This window comes from Ailuropoda melanoleuca, chromosome 10 (assembly GCF_002007445.2).
Source record: "Ailuropoda melanoleuca isolate Jingjing chromosome 10, ASM200744v2, whole genome shotgun sequence".
Taxonomy (NCBI): Eukaryota; Metazoa; Chordata; class Mammalia; order Carnivora; family Ursidae; genus Ailuropoda; species Ailuropoda melanoleuca.
This window is the reverse complement of record NC_048227.1, coordinates 31,649,686-31,665,442: the sequence shown is the minus strand read 5'-3', so window position 1 is coordinate 31,665,442 and position 15,757 is coordinate 31,649,686. Positions and strand designations below refer to the sequence as shown.

The 15,757-nt window shown below is 50.6% G+C and overlaps 1 protein-coding gene across 1 annotated transcript in view; it reads left to right on the top strand.

Annotated features, from left to right (window-relative positions):
• Positions 1-15,757, top strand: part of ABAT (4-aminobutyrate aminotransferase) — an 80,193-nt gene that overhangs the window by 32,166 nt on the left and 32,270 nt on the right. The window contains exon 2 of the mRNA XM_034669573.1: positions 12,004-12,118. Within this exon, the coding sequence (XP_034525464.1) occupies positions 12,049-12,118 (70 nt within the window). The 5' untranslated portion in view covers positions 12,004-12,048. The remainder of the gene's footprint in view (positions 1-12,003; positions 12,119-15,757) is intronic.

Here is a 15,757-nt window from a genome sequence, read left to right as displayed (position 1 = left end):
CTCCAGCCCTGGTGCTCTAGCTTAGACCCACGTCTCCCCCCAAATTCCATCAGACACCCTCTGGTGGGGTCATTGCTGCTGGCCAGCCTTTTTTTCCTCTTTCCTTCCTCCTTGAAATGCCCCAAGATACTGATTTTTGTACCTAAAGAGTTTGTCGAGTGGCCGAAATAATATTTGCAAGGCAGCACAGTGGGCAGAAAGAACACTGAACTTGGAAGAACTAACTCAGGAATTAAAAGCCGAGATCACTGATCCTTCTTTGTCAGATGAACTTGGGCCCTTGACTTAACTTCTCTGCGCAGGGAAGCAGAACGGCACCAGCCCCAGAGTCGCGCAGACTTGTATTTGAAGCCTGGTCCTGGGGCTTCCAAGATGTGTGACGCAGCACAGGCCCCTGACCCTTAAACACACAGATTCACCAGGTTCACTGAGCCCCCGGAGTCCACACCAGAGGGCTGGAACCAGCCTCTTGCGTTGTGTTTGTTGTTTGTGTTTCTTTCCCCACCTTGATGTTAAAGCTCCTCGGAGCGATCGGGAAAGAACACAGACAGGGAGTGTTTATAAATTCTCTCGTGACTCTTTGATGTTGTGAGCCAGATGTTCCCACTCTTGAAAAGCTATCCTGAGAGCCAACTGGGGGGAGGGGGCAGTGGTCCCAGGCCTGAGCAGGTGGATGGATCCCCAGTCATCTCGGTCCCCTTCTTTGTCCCCCTTGCCATAGTGACCAAGAACACGGGCTGTCTCAGCGGGACCCCACGGTCGGAGCATTGAGCACGTTTGTTGAGCCTTCCCTGTGTGATGGGGGGCTGCTGAGCCGAATCAGTCACCTACTATCAAGTGACGCTGATGATCCTTAATCACAATGTGAAATTATTTATTGTCTGTTCCTTCCACTGGAACAGAAGGCAGAGACTCTGCGGCTTTGGTTCTGGTTCTCACCTGCACCTGGGTCCTTAGGGTTTAGTATTGCATCTTCAGGCAGTAAGCGGTCAGGAAATACCTGACAATGAATCCATGAATCCATGAATGAATGAATGAATGAATGAATTTCCCTGACTAAAGGGAGAGACAGAGATTGTCACATTATAGGTGAATTGGAAAACAATATGCATATAAGTTTATAGATAACGTACACATGGCAAATGCTCGCAGTTGTTGATATGAGATGGTGGGTACAGCCAGGTTTACCCTGAGTATGTGAACATTTTCATTAAAAAATGAAGTTAGGTTGCTGGATAAATACACATGAGTGGCACCTAACCCTGAACTGGTGAATCAGGAAGGCTTCCTGGTAGAGGTGGCCAGAGGTGCGTGATGAAAAAGCACACAAGAGTTAAGGGAATATAAACAGGAGGCGGTGGGGGGGGGCGCAGGAAAGACATTTCGACAGACATTAGCACGTGGGTGATGGATGACCTGGAGGCAGGAAAGAGCAGTGTGAGCAGGTCAGTGTCCACAGGGCAGGGAAGGGTGACCGTGTAGCCGGCCAAGCACCTGGGCTTAATTCTGGGGGTAGTGGGAGCCGGGAAATATTCAAGTCAGAGTGGGACTGGGCAGCTGCGTTATGTAGCTGTTCCGCTTCAACCTGTTCCCCCAACCCTTCTCTTTTCCCCTGGAGGATAACCAGGGTTTCTGTACATCTCAAGGAGTATCATTTCAGAGATTCGCTTTTTTCACTTAGCAAGTTTGTTTTCCACTAAAGGTATCAAAAAGTCGTAAAATGGGCACCTGGGTGGCTCAGTCGGTTGAGCATCCGGCTCTTGATTTCAAGTCAGGTCCTGATCTCAAGGTCATGGGGTCAAGCCCCTTGTCGGGCTCCATTCTCAGTGGGAAGTCTGCTTGAGATCCTCTCTCTCCCTCAGCCCCTCCCCTGCTCTCTCTCTCTCTCAAATAAATAAATCCTAAAAAAAAAAAAAAAAAAAAAAGTCCTAAAACAGAGGCACTTCTCTTAAAGGGATGGAAGGTGGAGAAGCCTCCCGATGAAAGTCAAGGCACCAGGGACGCTGGGACACCTGGATGGCTTTCCCTGCCATGGAGGGGGCCAGCCCAGGATACATTCCTTCCCAGTTGTATCCACTCCAGATGTTTGGCTCTGTGTAGACAAAGCAGAGGGAAAGCGGTTGTTTTTGTTTGCTTGTTTTTAGACAAAAGTGACATTTTTCTGGCCTTGAAAGCCGCTAAGCCTTCTCCAGGCTTAAATCTGAGCTCTCTCTTGGGTGCCACGTTTTTGTCCTCCGGAGGCCCCTCTCCTTTCGCAAAATAAGCTAAACAAGGCAGTGTCAGCTGTGCGGTTAATGGCTCCCGCCATCTGCCCTCTGGCGCCCGGGAAGATGACTCCAAGTGCTCCCTAAGTGAACAGATTATGTGTTCTGTCTCAGAAGAGCAAGCTACCGGGCAGGGAGTTAGGGCTGTGCGTGAGGACTTTTGAAGTCTCTGGTTTGGCCGGTTTGGCCACGGTCATGTGACTGACGGCCACCGTGGTCACATGCAAAGCAAGGGGTGAGCCTGCCTGTGAGTGATTGGAATAATCTTTACAGAAGGTGATGAATTGGGGTGCTTTTTCATGACTATATCCCTGGACCCACCCTCCACGGGCTCACCTGCACCAAAATGTTTAAAGAGCCAGAAAAATTAGGAAATAAGAAATGGTGGACAAACTCTTTTTCACAGATTTATGTTTAAAATACTCAGCAAGATTTCTTCATTACCTGGAGCTGTCTTAAGTACTAAGGACCTTTAATGATGCCAGTTCTTCCAGGACCTTCCATTCCATGGGGCTCCTCATAGAATAGGGGCCTCTGCACCCTGGAAGAGACAGCAGAGACAAGTGTTGGGGCACAGGGAAAAGCCCAAGTGTGGCCTGAGGTTGGTTGGAATTGTCAGTTAGGGCAGCCGTAGGCCCCTACCGATGAACATGTGGCCAAAAGAGTAGAGTCTTTGGGAAGACTGCAGACAGTGGTAACCGTTGGTTTGAAGTTCTTGGTTCCTATAAAAATTATATGTAATGGCCTAAGTTGTCTGATGAGATTTCTGGGTAAGGACTGAAGCCACCATCCTGGCAATGGGGCCAGGTCTCGGTCTTCAAGCTGACACAGCCCTGGTTCTCACCCAGCTCCATTGTCTTCAGCTGTGTGACCTTGTGTGAGTGAAAAAACCTCTCTGAGCCTCTCCCCCACCTGAAAAATGGGAAGAGTACCATTTGCCTTCTGGGAACAGGCAACACCGTGTGTTGAGCCTTGACACGGTAGGCATTGGTTCATTGAATTGTAGCAGATCCCTGCATGCACATAGAAATGAACAAGCCTTTGAATTGTTGAAAAGTGAAGACAGCTCCAAGGGAAGGTAGAACCCTGTCAGGCACGTCTGGTAACTCGAATGAGCAACAGTGTTTCCAGTCGCCCGCCCTGCAGACCTTCCCTTGAAGGGAAGAAATCGGCTCCTTTGTTACCTGCTGTGGTATTTGCATCCTTAGCAGCGCCTGGAGTCCTTCAAATGGTTTGTTTTATCTGAACGGGCAATGTATCTCCTCCAATCCCGGACCTTATTTATTTATTGTTGGCTCTCCCACGGGTTCCCTGAGAACAAAGCGGGACATGTCCTTGTTTGGCATGGCATCTTGGGGGCTTAGCACTGGCTCCGTACACACCTGTGGAATCAGATTTTAAAGGCCAGACCCTCCTTCTGCAGCTTTCACCTGGCGTAGCTTCTTCCGCGTTGGCACAAGCATCCTTTCCAACCAGATTCTGTTCCTTCAATCCTTCACCCTTGTAGGGTCAGAAATACAAAACTAACTCAACAGTTGCAAACACTTCTTTCCAAATATGCGCTACCCCCAGAACAAAGGCTTCCTTGTCTTTCCCATTTGGAGGGCTTGGATTTGAAGCCTTGTCTGTACTCTTTCCCCTTTACCCTGTTCACAGGCTGGGGTCCACCTGCCTTCTAGCACCAAAGTGCTCATGCCTCATGGGTAGCTTTCATTCTTCCCATTTCACAGATGGGGAACATGAGGCCCTGGTGAGTTGCACAATGTGTGCCGAGTCATCCAGGTAGTGTATGGCACATCTGGACCCCATTTCTGACTCACGTGACTTTCTTAGCTGCACCTCCGCCTTTCAGAGGAGTGAACACTTGACCGTCTCCAAGAACAGTATCGCCCCCCCGTTGTACGAGTCACTGATGATTGTATGATGCCGCAAGAGGCAGGTCATAGGACAGCATGCACGCAGGGAGGGAGGGCTGGGGCCGTGCTGCGGAGACAGCCGGGGAGGCTGCAGGAGCTGGCGCTGGAGGAGAGAAGCCAGGTCCGAGATAAAGCCTTCTGTCCCAGCGCCATCCATCACAACCCGGTGAATGGGGCCCTGTTAGCCATCTGCACAGGCTCAGGGCTCTGGCTTTGTTGGTTGCCATGGCGACCCTTGGCCCTGACAACAGAGGCGCACTTGGCTATTGTGTGTCATTGTGTCCCATTGAGTCTGCAGAAAAGCCGACAGACAGCCAGGGCTGCAGACGGGAAAGGAATGTCCTGCGCCTCAGCCAGCACTTTTGTCTTGGCCCCAAGAGCAGATAGGAGAATGAGAGACAGAGCATCTTTTGGGGCCCCAGAGAGGCCTGGGGGTCCATTTCTAGCCAATGTCTCATGCAGAGATTTGTGTTCATGGGGCCTGCGAGGCAACATAGTGGAAAGGTGAGTCAGACACCATCTTCAGGATGTTTATGGAGCCCTTACTATTTTTTCAAAGATTGTTTGCAGCCAGGCACTGCTCTGGGGCTGAGGATACAGCAGGGACCCAAGTCTCACGTCTCAGTTCACACTGTGCTAGCCCATGAGTTAGGTTCAAGGGGTATTAGCCCCATTTTACAGATGAGCAAAATGGGGGCACAGAGAGGTTACTTAACATGCCCAAGGTCACGCAGCAAGTAGAGGAGTCTGGTTTCACATTCAGCACCCTGCACAACCTCTCCAAATGGCCAGCATGGGCCTCTTTCTCCCTGTATTTTTAAGATGTTTAACTCTCACAGTCAGAAAACCTCCATTTCCAGAGAGATGGGGATCATGTGGACCTGGGTCAAGTGGGGTCCATCATCCACGTCTTATGACAGTAGTTCTCAGCCTCCCCTCGGGGGCTTCACCAGTGCCCTTGTCACACCTGTGAGACTCTGGGTTAGTTGTGCTGGGTGGAGCCCACCGTAGGTGTTATGCTCCTGGAGACTCTCACAGGCAGCTGAGGATAAGAACCACTGGCTCTGAGCTCGGAGACCCTGGAACAGCCCATCAGCCTTCTGAGACTGCCATCCTGTGGATGCCTGAAATTACGTATGAAGGTACATCGCATATAGCAAGTGAGCAATGAACAGCAGCCAACACTTTGATGACTTTTCTTCTTCCTCCAGAGCATTTTCTTTTTCCGCCCTTTCCCTGAATTCCCCTTACCCCATTGATTTAAGCACTGCACTGGCCTCTCCCCATCCCATCCCACCCTCCAAATGCCCTAATACAGGAATGCACGAGATAGATAAGAGGGAGCAGAGAGAACTAATTAGCATTTTAATTAAAGAAAAGGGGATGGTGAGAGGTGGGTGGGCCTGGAGGGCTCGCTGTCTGGTTGGACCAGGGTTTGCAACTTCTTTTGACAGAGGCACACAATAAGAAACTGCCTTTCTTGCAGGTGTCCGCATGCCTCAAACAAAAATTACCCTCACCCACCATGTGCTGGGATAGTTCCTATTCTATGTAGGAATTTAAATTTCCCTTTCAGTTCTGCTCACATCAAGGAAGGATATCCTTGTGTGATGCTAGCCTGCCTTTGACACCTGACTGATATCTGTCTCCAGATGTGCAGATCGCATAGGGCGTGGGGGACAGAGCAGAAACATAGATGCTCATACCACCTCTGGGGCAGGAGTAGGGGGTCGGGAGCAATGCAGTGGATCTCTCGGCATGCTGGCCAGATGGTTCTCGGGGTCAAAAGGGGCCATGGAAACTATGTGATCCAACACGCAGGGACACTGAGGCCAGGAGAGGCATGTGTCTTTAGTTCCTGAGCCAAGCAAGGGCTGTGGTAGACAGTCATGTACACAATGACTCCAGACTTGGGCGGAGGGGAATATTAGTGTGAAGCTGTTGTCTTAGCACAAATTTCAGACCTGTGCACTAATTTTCATGAGTCCTCCGATGGATCTTTTTAAAAAGCAGCTGTTGCTGTCCCCGTTTCACAGCTCAGACATGTTGAGTTCACTCGCTGCATAAATTGACCTGGGAACTGCACTGAGCTCTGGGTACCCCGGAGAACAAGGAAAGCCTGATCCCCTCTCTCGGGGTTTGCATTTTTCTAAGTGTGATTGGAGTGTTTCAGCCAGGAAAGTGATGTGAGATGAATTATCCTTAAAAACGTTGAGGACCACATAGAAAATGACGGAAGGAAAGCAAGAGAGGAAGCCAAGAGAGCACCGAGGGTATAGGTGCCCTGATCTAGGCGAGATGATGCAGTTCGTGCCCGAGCGGTTCAGGGACTTACCCCAAGTGGGACCCCTAGGCTCCCAGCTCCCTGACATCACCGTTGGGGAAAGGGAGCCTGCCTTGGTGACTGCCTTGCATCTGAGAGTCTCCAGGGCATGTCCCCAGGGAGAATCTGCCTTCTTTTGGACTCCTTCCCTCGGTGACCCCAGAAATCTCCATGGACCTCAGACCACAGAGCTCTAGAATCAAGCACTGCATCATCAGCGGAGAATACAAAAGGGAGGGACAAGTCAGAGACAGGAGGAAACTCAAATGTCTGAACAGCCTATGATCCGCCAGGCTGTTCACATCAGTTGTGCCTAATTCCCAGCACAACCAGTAAGAGAGGCATCGCTCTCCCCCTCCCAAAAATAAGGACACTGAGGCTCAGAGCATTTTCGTCTGTGTTGCTCTGTTAGTTACATAAGACAGTGAGCTTTAGAGCTGAAGCCCAGGCTCCAGGCACCGCACACGTACATGTAGTGTCTATTACAGCACCCATGACAGACATCACTAATCTATCACAGCTCTGTTTAATCTCAGTCTTGGTCACCGGTTCATCTCCGGCACCTACACACAGCGCCTGGCATATGGCGGGACACAGTGATATCTGCTAAGGGTGTGCTTCAGTCCCTGCTTCAGTCCCTGCTTCAGTATCCTGAAGCAAGCAGGATAAATGACAAGCTGTAGCAGGCTGGAACTCTACCACAGGCCTGCATGACCTCACACCCTTGTCTTCTCTCCCATCTGTAAAAGGGAGGGCCAGCTCTGTAATTCTCTTGTTTACTTTTATTTTCTTATTGCAGTCAAATTCACATAAAACGAGATTACCGATTAACCACTGTAAGTGCACAGCTCAGTGCCTTTGGCACATTCACAATGAGACAGACATCACCACCAGCTCCAGAACTTTCTCGTCATCCCAAACAGAAACCCCGTTAGACGGTCTCCCCCACTGGCCCCTCTCCCCAGTTCTGGCGACCACTCACCTGCTTTCAGTCTCTTTGGATGTACCCGTGATAGATGTTCCATACAAGTGGAACCTGTGTGTGGCCCTGTGTGTCTGGAGTCTTGCATGGAGTGTCATGTTGTTTGTGGTTCATCCACTTTGTAGCATCTCTCAGCACTTCATTCCTCATTATGGTGGAGGACACTCCGTGGCGTGGACAGACTCCATGTGGTTTACCTGTTCGGCCATTGACGTACGCTTGAGTGACTTCCAGCTTTGGTATTGTGAACGGTGCCGATATCAGTGTGTGTGTACGTGTATCTGTTTGAGCTCTTATTTTCCATTCTTTGGGATGTACGCTTAGGAGCAGAATTGCTGGGGGCGCCTGGGTGGCTCAGTCGGTTGAGCGTCTGACTCTTGGTCTCAGCTCAGGTCTTGATCTCACAGTCGTGAGTTCGAGCCCCACATTGGGTTCTGCGCTGGGCATGGAGCTTACTTAAAAAACAACAGCAACGACAAAAGGGATGAAATTGCTGGGCCATATGGTAATCCTATGTTTAACTTTTCAAGGAACCTCTAAGTCTTAAAGTCAGGGGATTTAGAAGCTAGTCTCTGGCTCCTTCCTCCCTCTCAACCCTCACCACAGTAGGTGCCCTCCGACATGCCTCAGGATCCCCCCTCCTCAGCTGACAGTGACCCCAGCATCTCACTGACATGTGGCTTGTTCTGTGTACCCCTCTTGTGGACCTGGCTGAACAGGACCCTTCTGAATAAGATGGAAGAGCTGGGCTCCCCCTAACCCCCATTGAGGGGGTCTCCAGCCGACCTTGTGCCTCCTCTTCCCTTCCACCTTCCCTTCCTTCTGTGATTTTGTGTTCTGGCCGCCCTCGCCATACACCCAACTCTTGCCCATTCCACGTCTCATCACCCCTGAGCATTCGCTCGAGCGTCTACCTCCCCTTTCCTCTGTGGCTTCTGAAAATCTGCTCACCTTTAAAGGGGCAGCTCGGGTGACCCCTCACTGGCATCATAACCCCCACCAGAATGAATCTCTCTGGGTGTTCCCACAGCGCCTTACGTATTTGTACCAGCAAAAGTCATGATTTCATCCCATCTTATACAGATTTACTTGTTGACAGTGAACTGGAAAATTTTTATATACATCTCTTGCCAGGTTATTTTAAGGATTTATTGACAGGACAGGGAAAGCAGCCTAGTGCATTAAATTCTCCCATTCTCTCCCCTCGTTCCTCTGCCACTAAATTATGAGCTTCGGAAAGAGAGGAGCGTTTTGCCCATCTCAGTACCTACATAATGCAGTGCCTTGCCTGTAACAGGCACCTAATTAATTTTTGTTGATTGAATTAGTGGGCTAGAGAAAGTGCGCACATGACATCAACTGTTTTGATTGTTAGAAGCATATTGTGCTAAGAATTCATGTCTGATAGAGATCAGGTTTTGTTATAAGGTCAATTTCAACTGCAGGCCACCGAAATGTCACCGCCATATATTTCCCATTGTGACATTTTGTAATTGAAAGTGTGCAGGTGTGACTCTCACTTTTGCAGAGCATTCAAATGTTAATATGTGCGTGCTCGGAGATTCTCGCTTTTTCAAACACATGTTTAATGGAAATTAAATTGTGTGGAGTCTTAAGTGCTCCCGTTTGAGACAAATGGTTTTAAATGAGAGACAGCAGCCGCTGGTTCTGCACAGTCACCGTGCTGCTAAATTAACAGGCTTGCTTTGAGTTGGATATGCTGCTGGAATAGATTTAAAAAAAATTTTTTTAAATCCATTGAGTTATCAAGGGAAGAGTATGGTTTCTCAGTTAATTTATGGTCACACGTTCCAGACCCATGCTCTCCTCAATAACATTTCCTTTGGTGAAAAGCAACAAAATTTCCTCTCTGAACTAGATCATTTGTATTCATCAAGCCCCAGTATCTGATACGAATGAGGTGTTTTGTTATTCGCTGAGTTAATCGATGTTGTCATGAGTTAAAGCAAGAGATTTGGGCTCGGACAGTCCCAGGCCTTCCTGTAACCAGGGCCAAATACATAACCCCTCCAAAATTCCATGCCCTCATCTCCAGCACAGGAGACACCCTCCCGCTGGATGGTTGGGCACATCGAGGGGGATAAAGCACCCTCCAGAACCGTACCCCACTCCCTCAGATGACAGTCACTTCCTCCTGGGATGCCTCCCAGGCCACCCCCCCCCCAGGAGAGACTTTATCCTTAGCCACCCTGCACCTGCAGTGCTGAGGAGGAGAGCAGCAGGCAGTCACTCCCAGCTCGCTCCCAAGATGTGGAGCTCAGTCTGAGTCTCTAACCATGCTATTAGCTGGACTGTGTTTGTAAGCAAAAGAAATCCAGATACTCAAGCAAGCTAAAAAAAAAAAAAAAAAAAAAAAAAAAGAAAAAAAAGGGAGCTTTCTTCTGGACCAGTAGGATAGGAACACTTCTCCCTCAGTCCTGATGTTTCCTTCCAGTTGGAGGGACATCTATGAGCCTGACACTCCTGGCCCTCCCCCACTGCACCGGCTCACCCCCAGGGATGTGGGGGTGGGGGGACTCGGGTTGGCCCTGACGGGTGCAGCAGTGAGTGGTGTGCTCACGGCCAGGCCGGGCTGCAGGCTTCAGGTGGGACCAGGGAGCCTCTGCGTCCAGGGCCTCCATCCTCTCTTGCAGCTGCTTCTCTGTGGCACACTGTTCTGCCCCAAAACACCCTGTTTGCCTGCCGGCTCCTCTCCTCAGGTAGAAGGTGGCAGACCCCACAGCTCCCAGGACTCTGGCCTATCCCCGTCCAGTCAGCTGCGGCCAGGGGTTCACACAGCACAGACAGGGCTGCCAGGTCCGCACCCCTGTAGACGGAGGGGGAGGTTTCTGAGAGCAGGGAGACACAGTGTGCTGAACAGACACCCCACAGTTACCTCCTGCACCCACTTACCAGGGAGCACCTTGGTTGCCACATCTGTGAAGAGGGGGTAGTGACGTAGCCATTCACCTCCTGGGGCTCTGGGGATGAAACAGGGTGGTGACAGCAGCACCTGTAGGTGCTCTGCTCCTGGTCATGGTTGGAAGGCAAACACTGCATCTGACTGATCCCCGTGCCCTGTGCCCAGTGCCCAGGGGGGAGGAGGAAAGGGCACATAGTAGGTGCACCATGAATATTCATGGAATGAGTGAGTCCTTAAACCCCAACGCTGCCCTCCTTTGTTCAGTCTTTGCTTCTAATAATAGAGCCCCACGTCCCATTAGCTCTGGGGGCACTGGGTTGGGACCACTGCCAGTGCATCATCCTGAGCTTGGTGCCAGACACCCCCCATGTCCTTACCCCTGCTGCTAAGCCCGCCCGCCACCTCTAGTTGGCGCTTCCTCCGTGCTTTGTTCAGAGTGAATAGATGGACATCTATGGAGTGTTACGACTCAGCGACTCTGGGGTCAGACAGATCTGCTTTCAGATCCACCATTAACCTCTCTGTGCCTCAGTGTCCTCATCTGTAAAGAGGGGACCACAAAGCATTGCTGTGGGCAGTCATAACAATAATGAATATTAGTAGTGCCCTATGCAAAGAGCTTAGCACAGCATGCAGCGTGCAGAAAGGAGTTGGGAGACAGGGTCCACGAGTCATGAGACGTGAATGGCTCCAGCATTGTTCTTAGATCCAATACAATAGAACTGAAAATACACACTGCAAATAACGAAGCAGGGATTGAGCAAGAAGACCCACAAACCAAAAGATGCAGGGGGATCACACTTGAATGGTGACCTGGGTAGGGGGCGGGTGGGGAGAGGTGATAAAAGAAAACAAACGGGGGCGGGGAGGGTGTTGCTCCAGGCCCATTTGTGGGCAACTGGCAGGTCTAAGCAGGGAGGGCCAGACTTGGGAGGGGTCTGGAGGGAATCAACATATGGGCCACGTCAAGGGAACTTCTCCCCCACCCCCCCCATCTCCAGCGAACTCTAAGGTTGGTCACACCACTGAAAACATGCACTTCCCAACATGGGCCACCAGATACTGCACAGGGTCCTGGGATTCCCAGACAGCCCTGGGGACAAGTGTTCTGTGTGGGGACGGGACAGGGGGCTCCCAGCCGCCCATATTGTGCGGCCACTGCATCTGCTCTGAATCCTCCTCCGTCTGAGCCCTCCCGTCTCACGGGTCGGGCTGGCTTGTCCCGGGTGGATGACACGCTGAGCTTGTCAGCTCGCCTGCAGAGGGATCCGAAGCCAGCTCTGTCCCCTTGCTCTGGTTTTCCCTCCAGAAAATGTGCACAGTGAGCCTGCCTGGGGCGTGGTCAAGGTCAAATGAAAACACTTTTATTGAGGGAATCTCTACAACTAGCGTGGGTCTCGAACCCGCAACCCAGAGCTCAAGAGGCACATGCTCCTCCGACTGAGCCAGCCAGGTGCCCCCGGCCTTTGGTTTGTAAAGTGTATCTCCAGTATGAAAGCAAAGGATGTGATGTCAGCGGAGTCTCCTCCACTACGTGGGAAATGGCAGGGAAGTGCCCTTGGCTGGCCTGACTGTGCATTTCTGATTTCTTCCAGGGCGGAAGCGTGTGAAGGGGGCCTCTGTTCCTGGAGGAGAGGACCATGGCCTTCATGTTGCTCAGCCGGCGGCTGGCCTGCACCTTTCAGCACAACTACTGCCTGCTCGCACCCAGTAAGCCGTGGGGGTCTTGGCAAGAACTGGTCCTGATGGGAAACACAGTCCGGACTGGGGATTCTTGGGCTGAGAGAGCCCTTGGGGGTAAAGGGACTGGCCAGCCAGTACTTCTGGGGCTGGCTTTCCCTCACACACACTAGAACTGTCCCCATCACTGCCCCCCACCAGTCTCCCATTCCTGCCGTGTGCTCCTGTCCCTGCGTGAACAGCTCCGAGGTGGGCAGGAGTCTGATGCAGCCTGGAGCCATGTTGCTTGCCTGGAATGGTGGCCCGAGCAGCCGGAAGGGTCCAGTCTGTCCTCATAGGGCCTGTTGGGGAAAACACACAGCTTAGCTTGCTGCCAAGAAACAAGAAGGCCACAAGCATTCTTGTGATCGACCTAAAGGCCAAGTGGGCTTCAAGGGCACTGGACAGGATGTGGCCACCCCCACCATGCTCTCCCTCACCTGCACCCACCCACACCTAGCTGGCCCACAGCACCACCCGCCCTGCGGCCACATCTCTCCTGGGCTTCTGTTTCTCTCCACCTCGCGGAGTGCAGGTGGCTCATCCAGGCCTTATTCACATGCAGGATCTCCCAGTAGCCCCACCAGGAAGGCACATATGAATCCCATTATACAGGTGAGAAAGCCAAGCCTCAGAGAAGCAAAGTCAGTCTGGCTGCAAACACTGGGTTATCATCCCTCCCCCATGTGCTCTGGGGGAGAGAGGAGCTAGCGGTAACCCCCCTTAGGGGAACCCTACACCACCCCCCCAGCCTGTCCCAGTTCTCTCAGAGCCCATGCTTGTCATCGTGGTGTCCCTTTCTTGTGGGTCTCCTTTGCCTTCTGAAGACAAGTGCTGGCCGTGGCCTTGGTTGGCACGTTGAATGCTGGTGTTTATACCCTGGGTGGGGTAAAGAGCAGACGTGTTCTCTCTCCCGCAGGAGAATTAGCAGGGTTTGATTTAAAATAAAACTTTTAATTTGGGCTGATTTTACAAGTACAGAGAAATTACTAAGATAGTCCAGAGAGGTCTCGTGTGCCCCATTGTCCCCCACGGCTAAAATCTTACATCACCAGGATACTCTTGTTGAAAACTAAGATGCTGACCTTGTATGTTACTATTAACCAAACACCAGACTTCTCGTTCAGTTTTACCAGCTTTTCCCTTGACATCTCTTTCTGGGTCCTAGGATCCAGCCTGAGTTCCCCCAGCGCACTTAGCTGTCACGTGGTCTCCTCTGGTCTGTGACGGTTTCTGCCTTGTTCTTGACCTCTGTAGCCTCAAGGAGTTAGGTTTTGAGGTTTTTGGGTTTTTTTAGGCAATTATAAGAGAAGCATACTAACGCTGACTCCTTATTATGTTAAAAATAAACAGAAACGTGATCCATGGTGCAGGTATGGTGTGCTCCAAGCAGGAGGGAGAGTCGTCCCGAGCTAATATTATGGAACACCACAGTGCTGGGGACACACGAGTGACAAGAGAGCGTGGCTCTGCATTTGCAGGTCATTCTCAAGGACATCGGAGCCTTCCAGAGGAGACAACCAGGAAAGAGCAGTGGGTCAAGACTCCTACAAGTGGGCCCCATTTCACCAAGTGAGCCTAACCAGTGGGCAGGACTCCGAGCCTCCATTTCTTGTCAGGAAAGTGGGGGTGGTCCTCCCTGCTTTGCACATTTCTTGTCTCAGAAGGAACAGTTCATGTGAAAGCTCTTTGTTTAAGCTTCCACTCGGTGGGGGGTGGCCTGACTCCCATTTTACAAGCATGGACATGGAGGCACAATGGAAAACCAAGACAGATACAAGTAAATCAGAGTTACCCACTCTGCATTATCTTGGCCAGAGATGGAATCTTTTTTCAGCACACTTGTGCCAGATGGAGAGAACCACACCGTGAGATTTTTTTTCTTTTCTTTTGGCCTATCACTTTGACATAACTAGTATGATAGAGAGATGATGGATACATGATTGACAGGTGGGTAGATAGATAGATATGAGGGTTGNCTCCCATTTTACAAGCATGGACATGGAGGCACAATGGAAAACCAAGACAGATACAAGTAAATCAGAGTTACCTGCTCTGCATTTTCTTGGCCAGAGATGGAATCTTTTTTCAGCACACTTGTGCCAGATGGAGAGAACCACACCGTGAGATTTTTTTTCTTTTCTTTTGGCCTATCACTTTGACATAACTAGTATGATAGAGAGATGATGGATACATGATTGACAGGTGGGTAGATAGATAGATATGAGTTTTTTAATACGAAACCACGGTGTTGGCAAAGCTACAGGAATATGTGCACTCCTGCACTGCCGATGGGCAAGTAGCAATAAGGAAATCGTTGTAAAAGTTTAGCTAACCTTTAATCCACTTAAGTCCCCTGGAAGAGGNCCACAACGCCGGGATCACGCCCTGAGCCGAAGGCAGACGCTTAACCGCTGTGCCACCCAGGCGCCCCTAGATATGAGTTTTTTAATACGAAACCACGGTGTTGGCAAAGCTACAGGAATATGGGCACTCCTGCACTGCCGATGGGCAAGTAGCAATAAGGAAATCGTTGTAAAAGTTTAGCTAACCTTTAATCCACTTAAGTCCCCTGGAAGAGGAAAGGGAGACTCAGAGAAATTATATCACTTTCTCAGAGCCTCAGCGCTAGCAAGTGGCTAAACTGGGCTTTGAGCTGAGAGCCAGGCTGGCCCAAAACTTGTAGCCTTAACCATTATATTAGTTATTTATTGTCTTGTGACAAATAGTCCCAAACTTAGCAGGCTAAAATAATGTTTTTCATTTATTATTTTATATAATTAGTTATTTACTTATTATCTCACAGTTCGTGTGGATTAGGAATCTGTGAGGGGCAGCTTAGCTGGATGCTCTGGCTCCAGGTTTTTCATGAGGGTACAGCTGAGCTGTTGGCCAGGGCTGTGGTCTCATTGGAAGGCTCACCGTGGAAGCAGGGGGATCCACTTCCAAGCTCACTCCCATGGTTCTGGCTGGATTTGGGGCCACATGGACATCCCCACAGAGCAGCTCACAACATGGCACCGGCTTCCCCGGAGTGAGCGAGAGCAAGAGTGTGCTTCAGCCCATTGCCACATCCTCTGTGCTAGGTGTTCGTGTGGTGTCTGCACCCATTGGATCGCTTCAAGNGTGCTTCAGCCCATTGCCACATCCTCTGTGCTAGGTGTTCGTGTGGTGTCTGCACCCATTGGATCGCTTCAAGACACGGTGGCTTATGGCTGAGACAGTCTTCCAATGGCATTGCTTCGTGCCCCTCCCCCAAATCATTGATAATCTTATCCTGGCAAATGGAGTGCAGAGACTGGGAGACTAGACAGCAAAATGGTTATCCCTGGGTGGTGAAATTATTGATATTTTTCTCCATGAATGTTTTATCAAAAAAATAAGTGGCATGCTGCCTTCCAGAAAACAGGAGAAAGGGCTAGAACTTTGCTACTCAGAGGCGACATAGTGCACAGCTCTCCTCTGACCGTACCATACCTGTGATGTGTTTGGCAAAAGACCTAAACAGCCCGGAGAGTGCCCTGCCCCTTAGAGAACCAGAACGCCCAGGAGAGTGACAGAGAAGGAAACCCTCTGTCACCAAGCTCATCCTCAGCCCCTGCGGTCTCCAGTTTGGCAGATGACACGGAC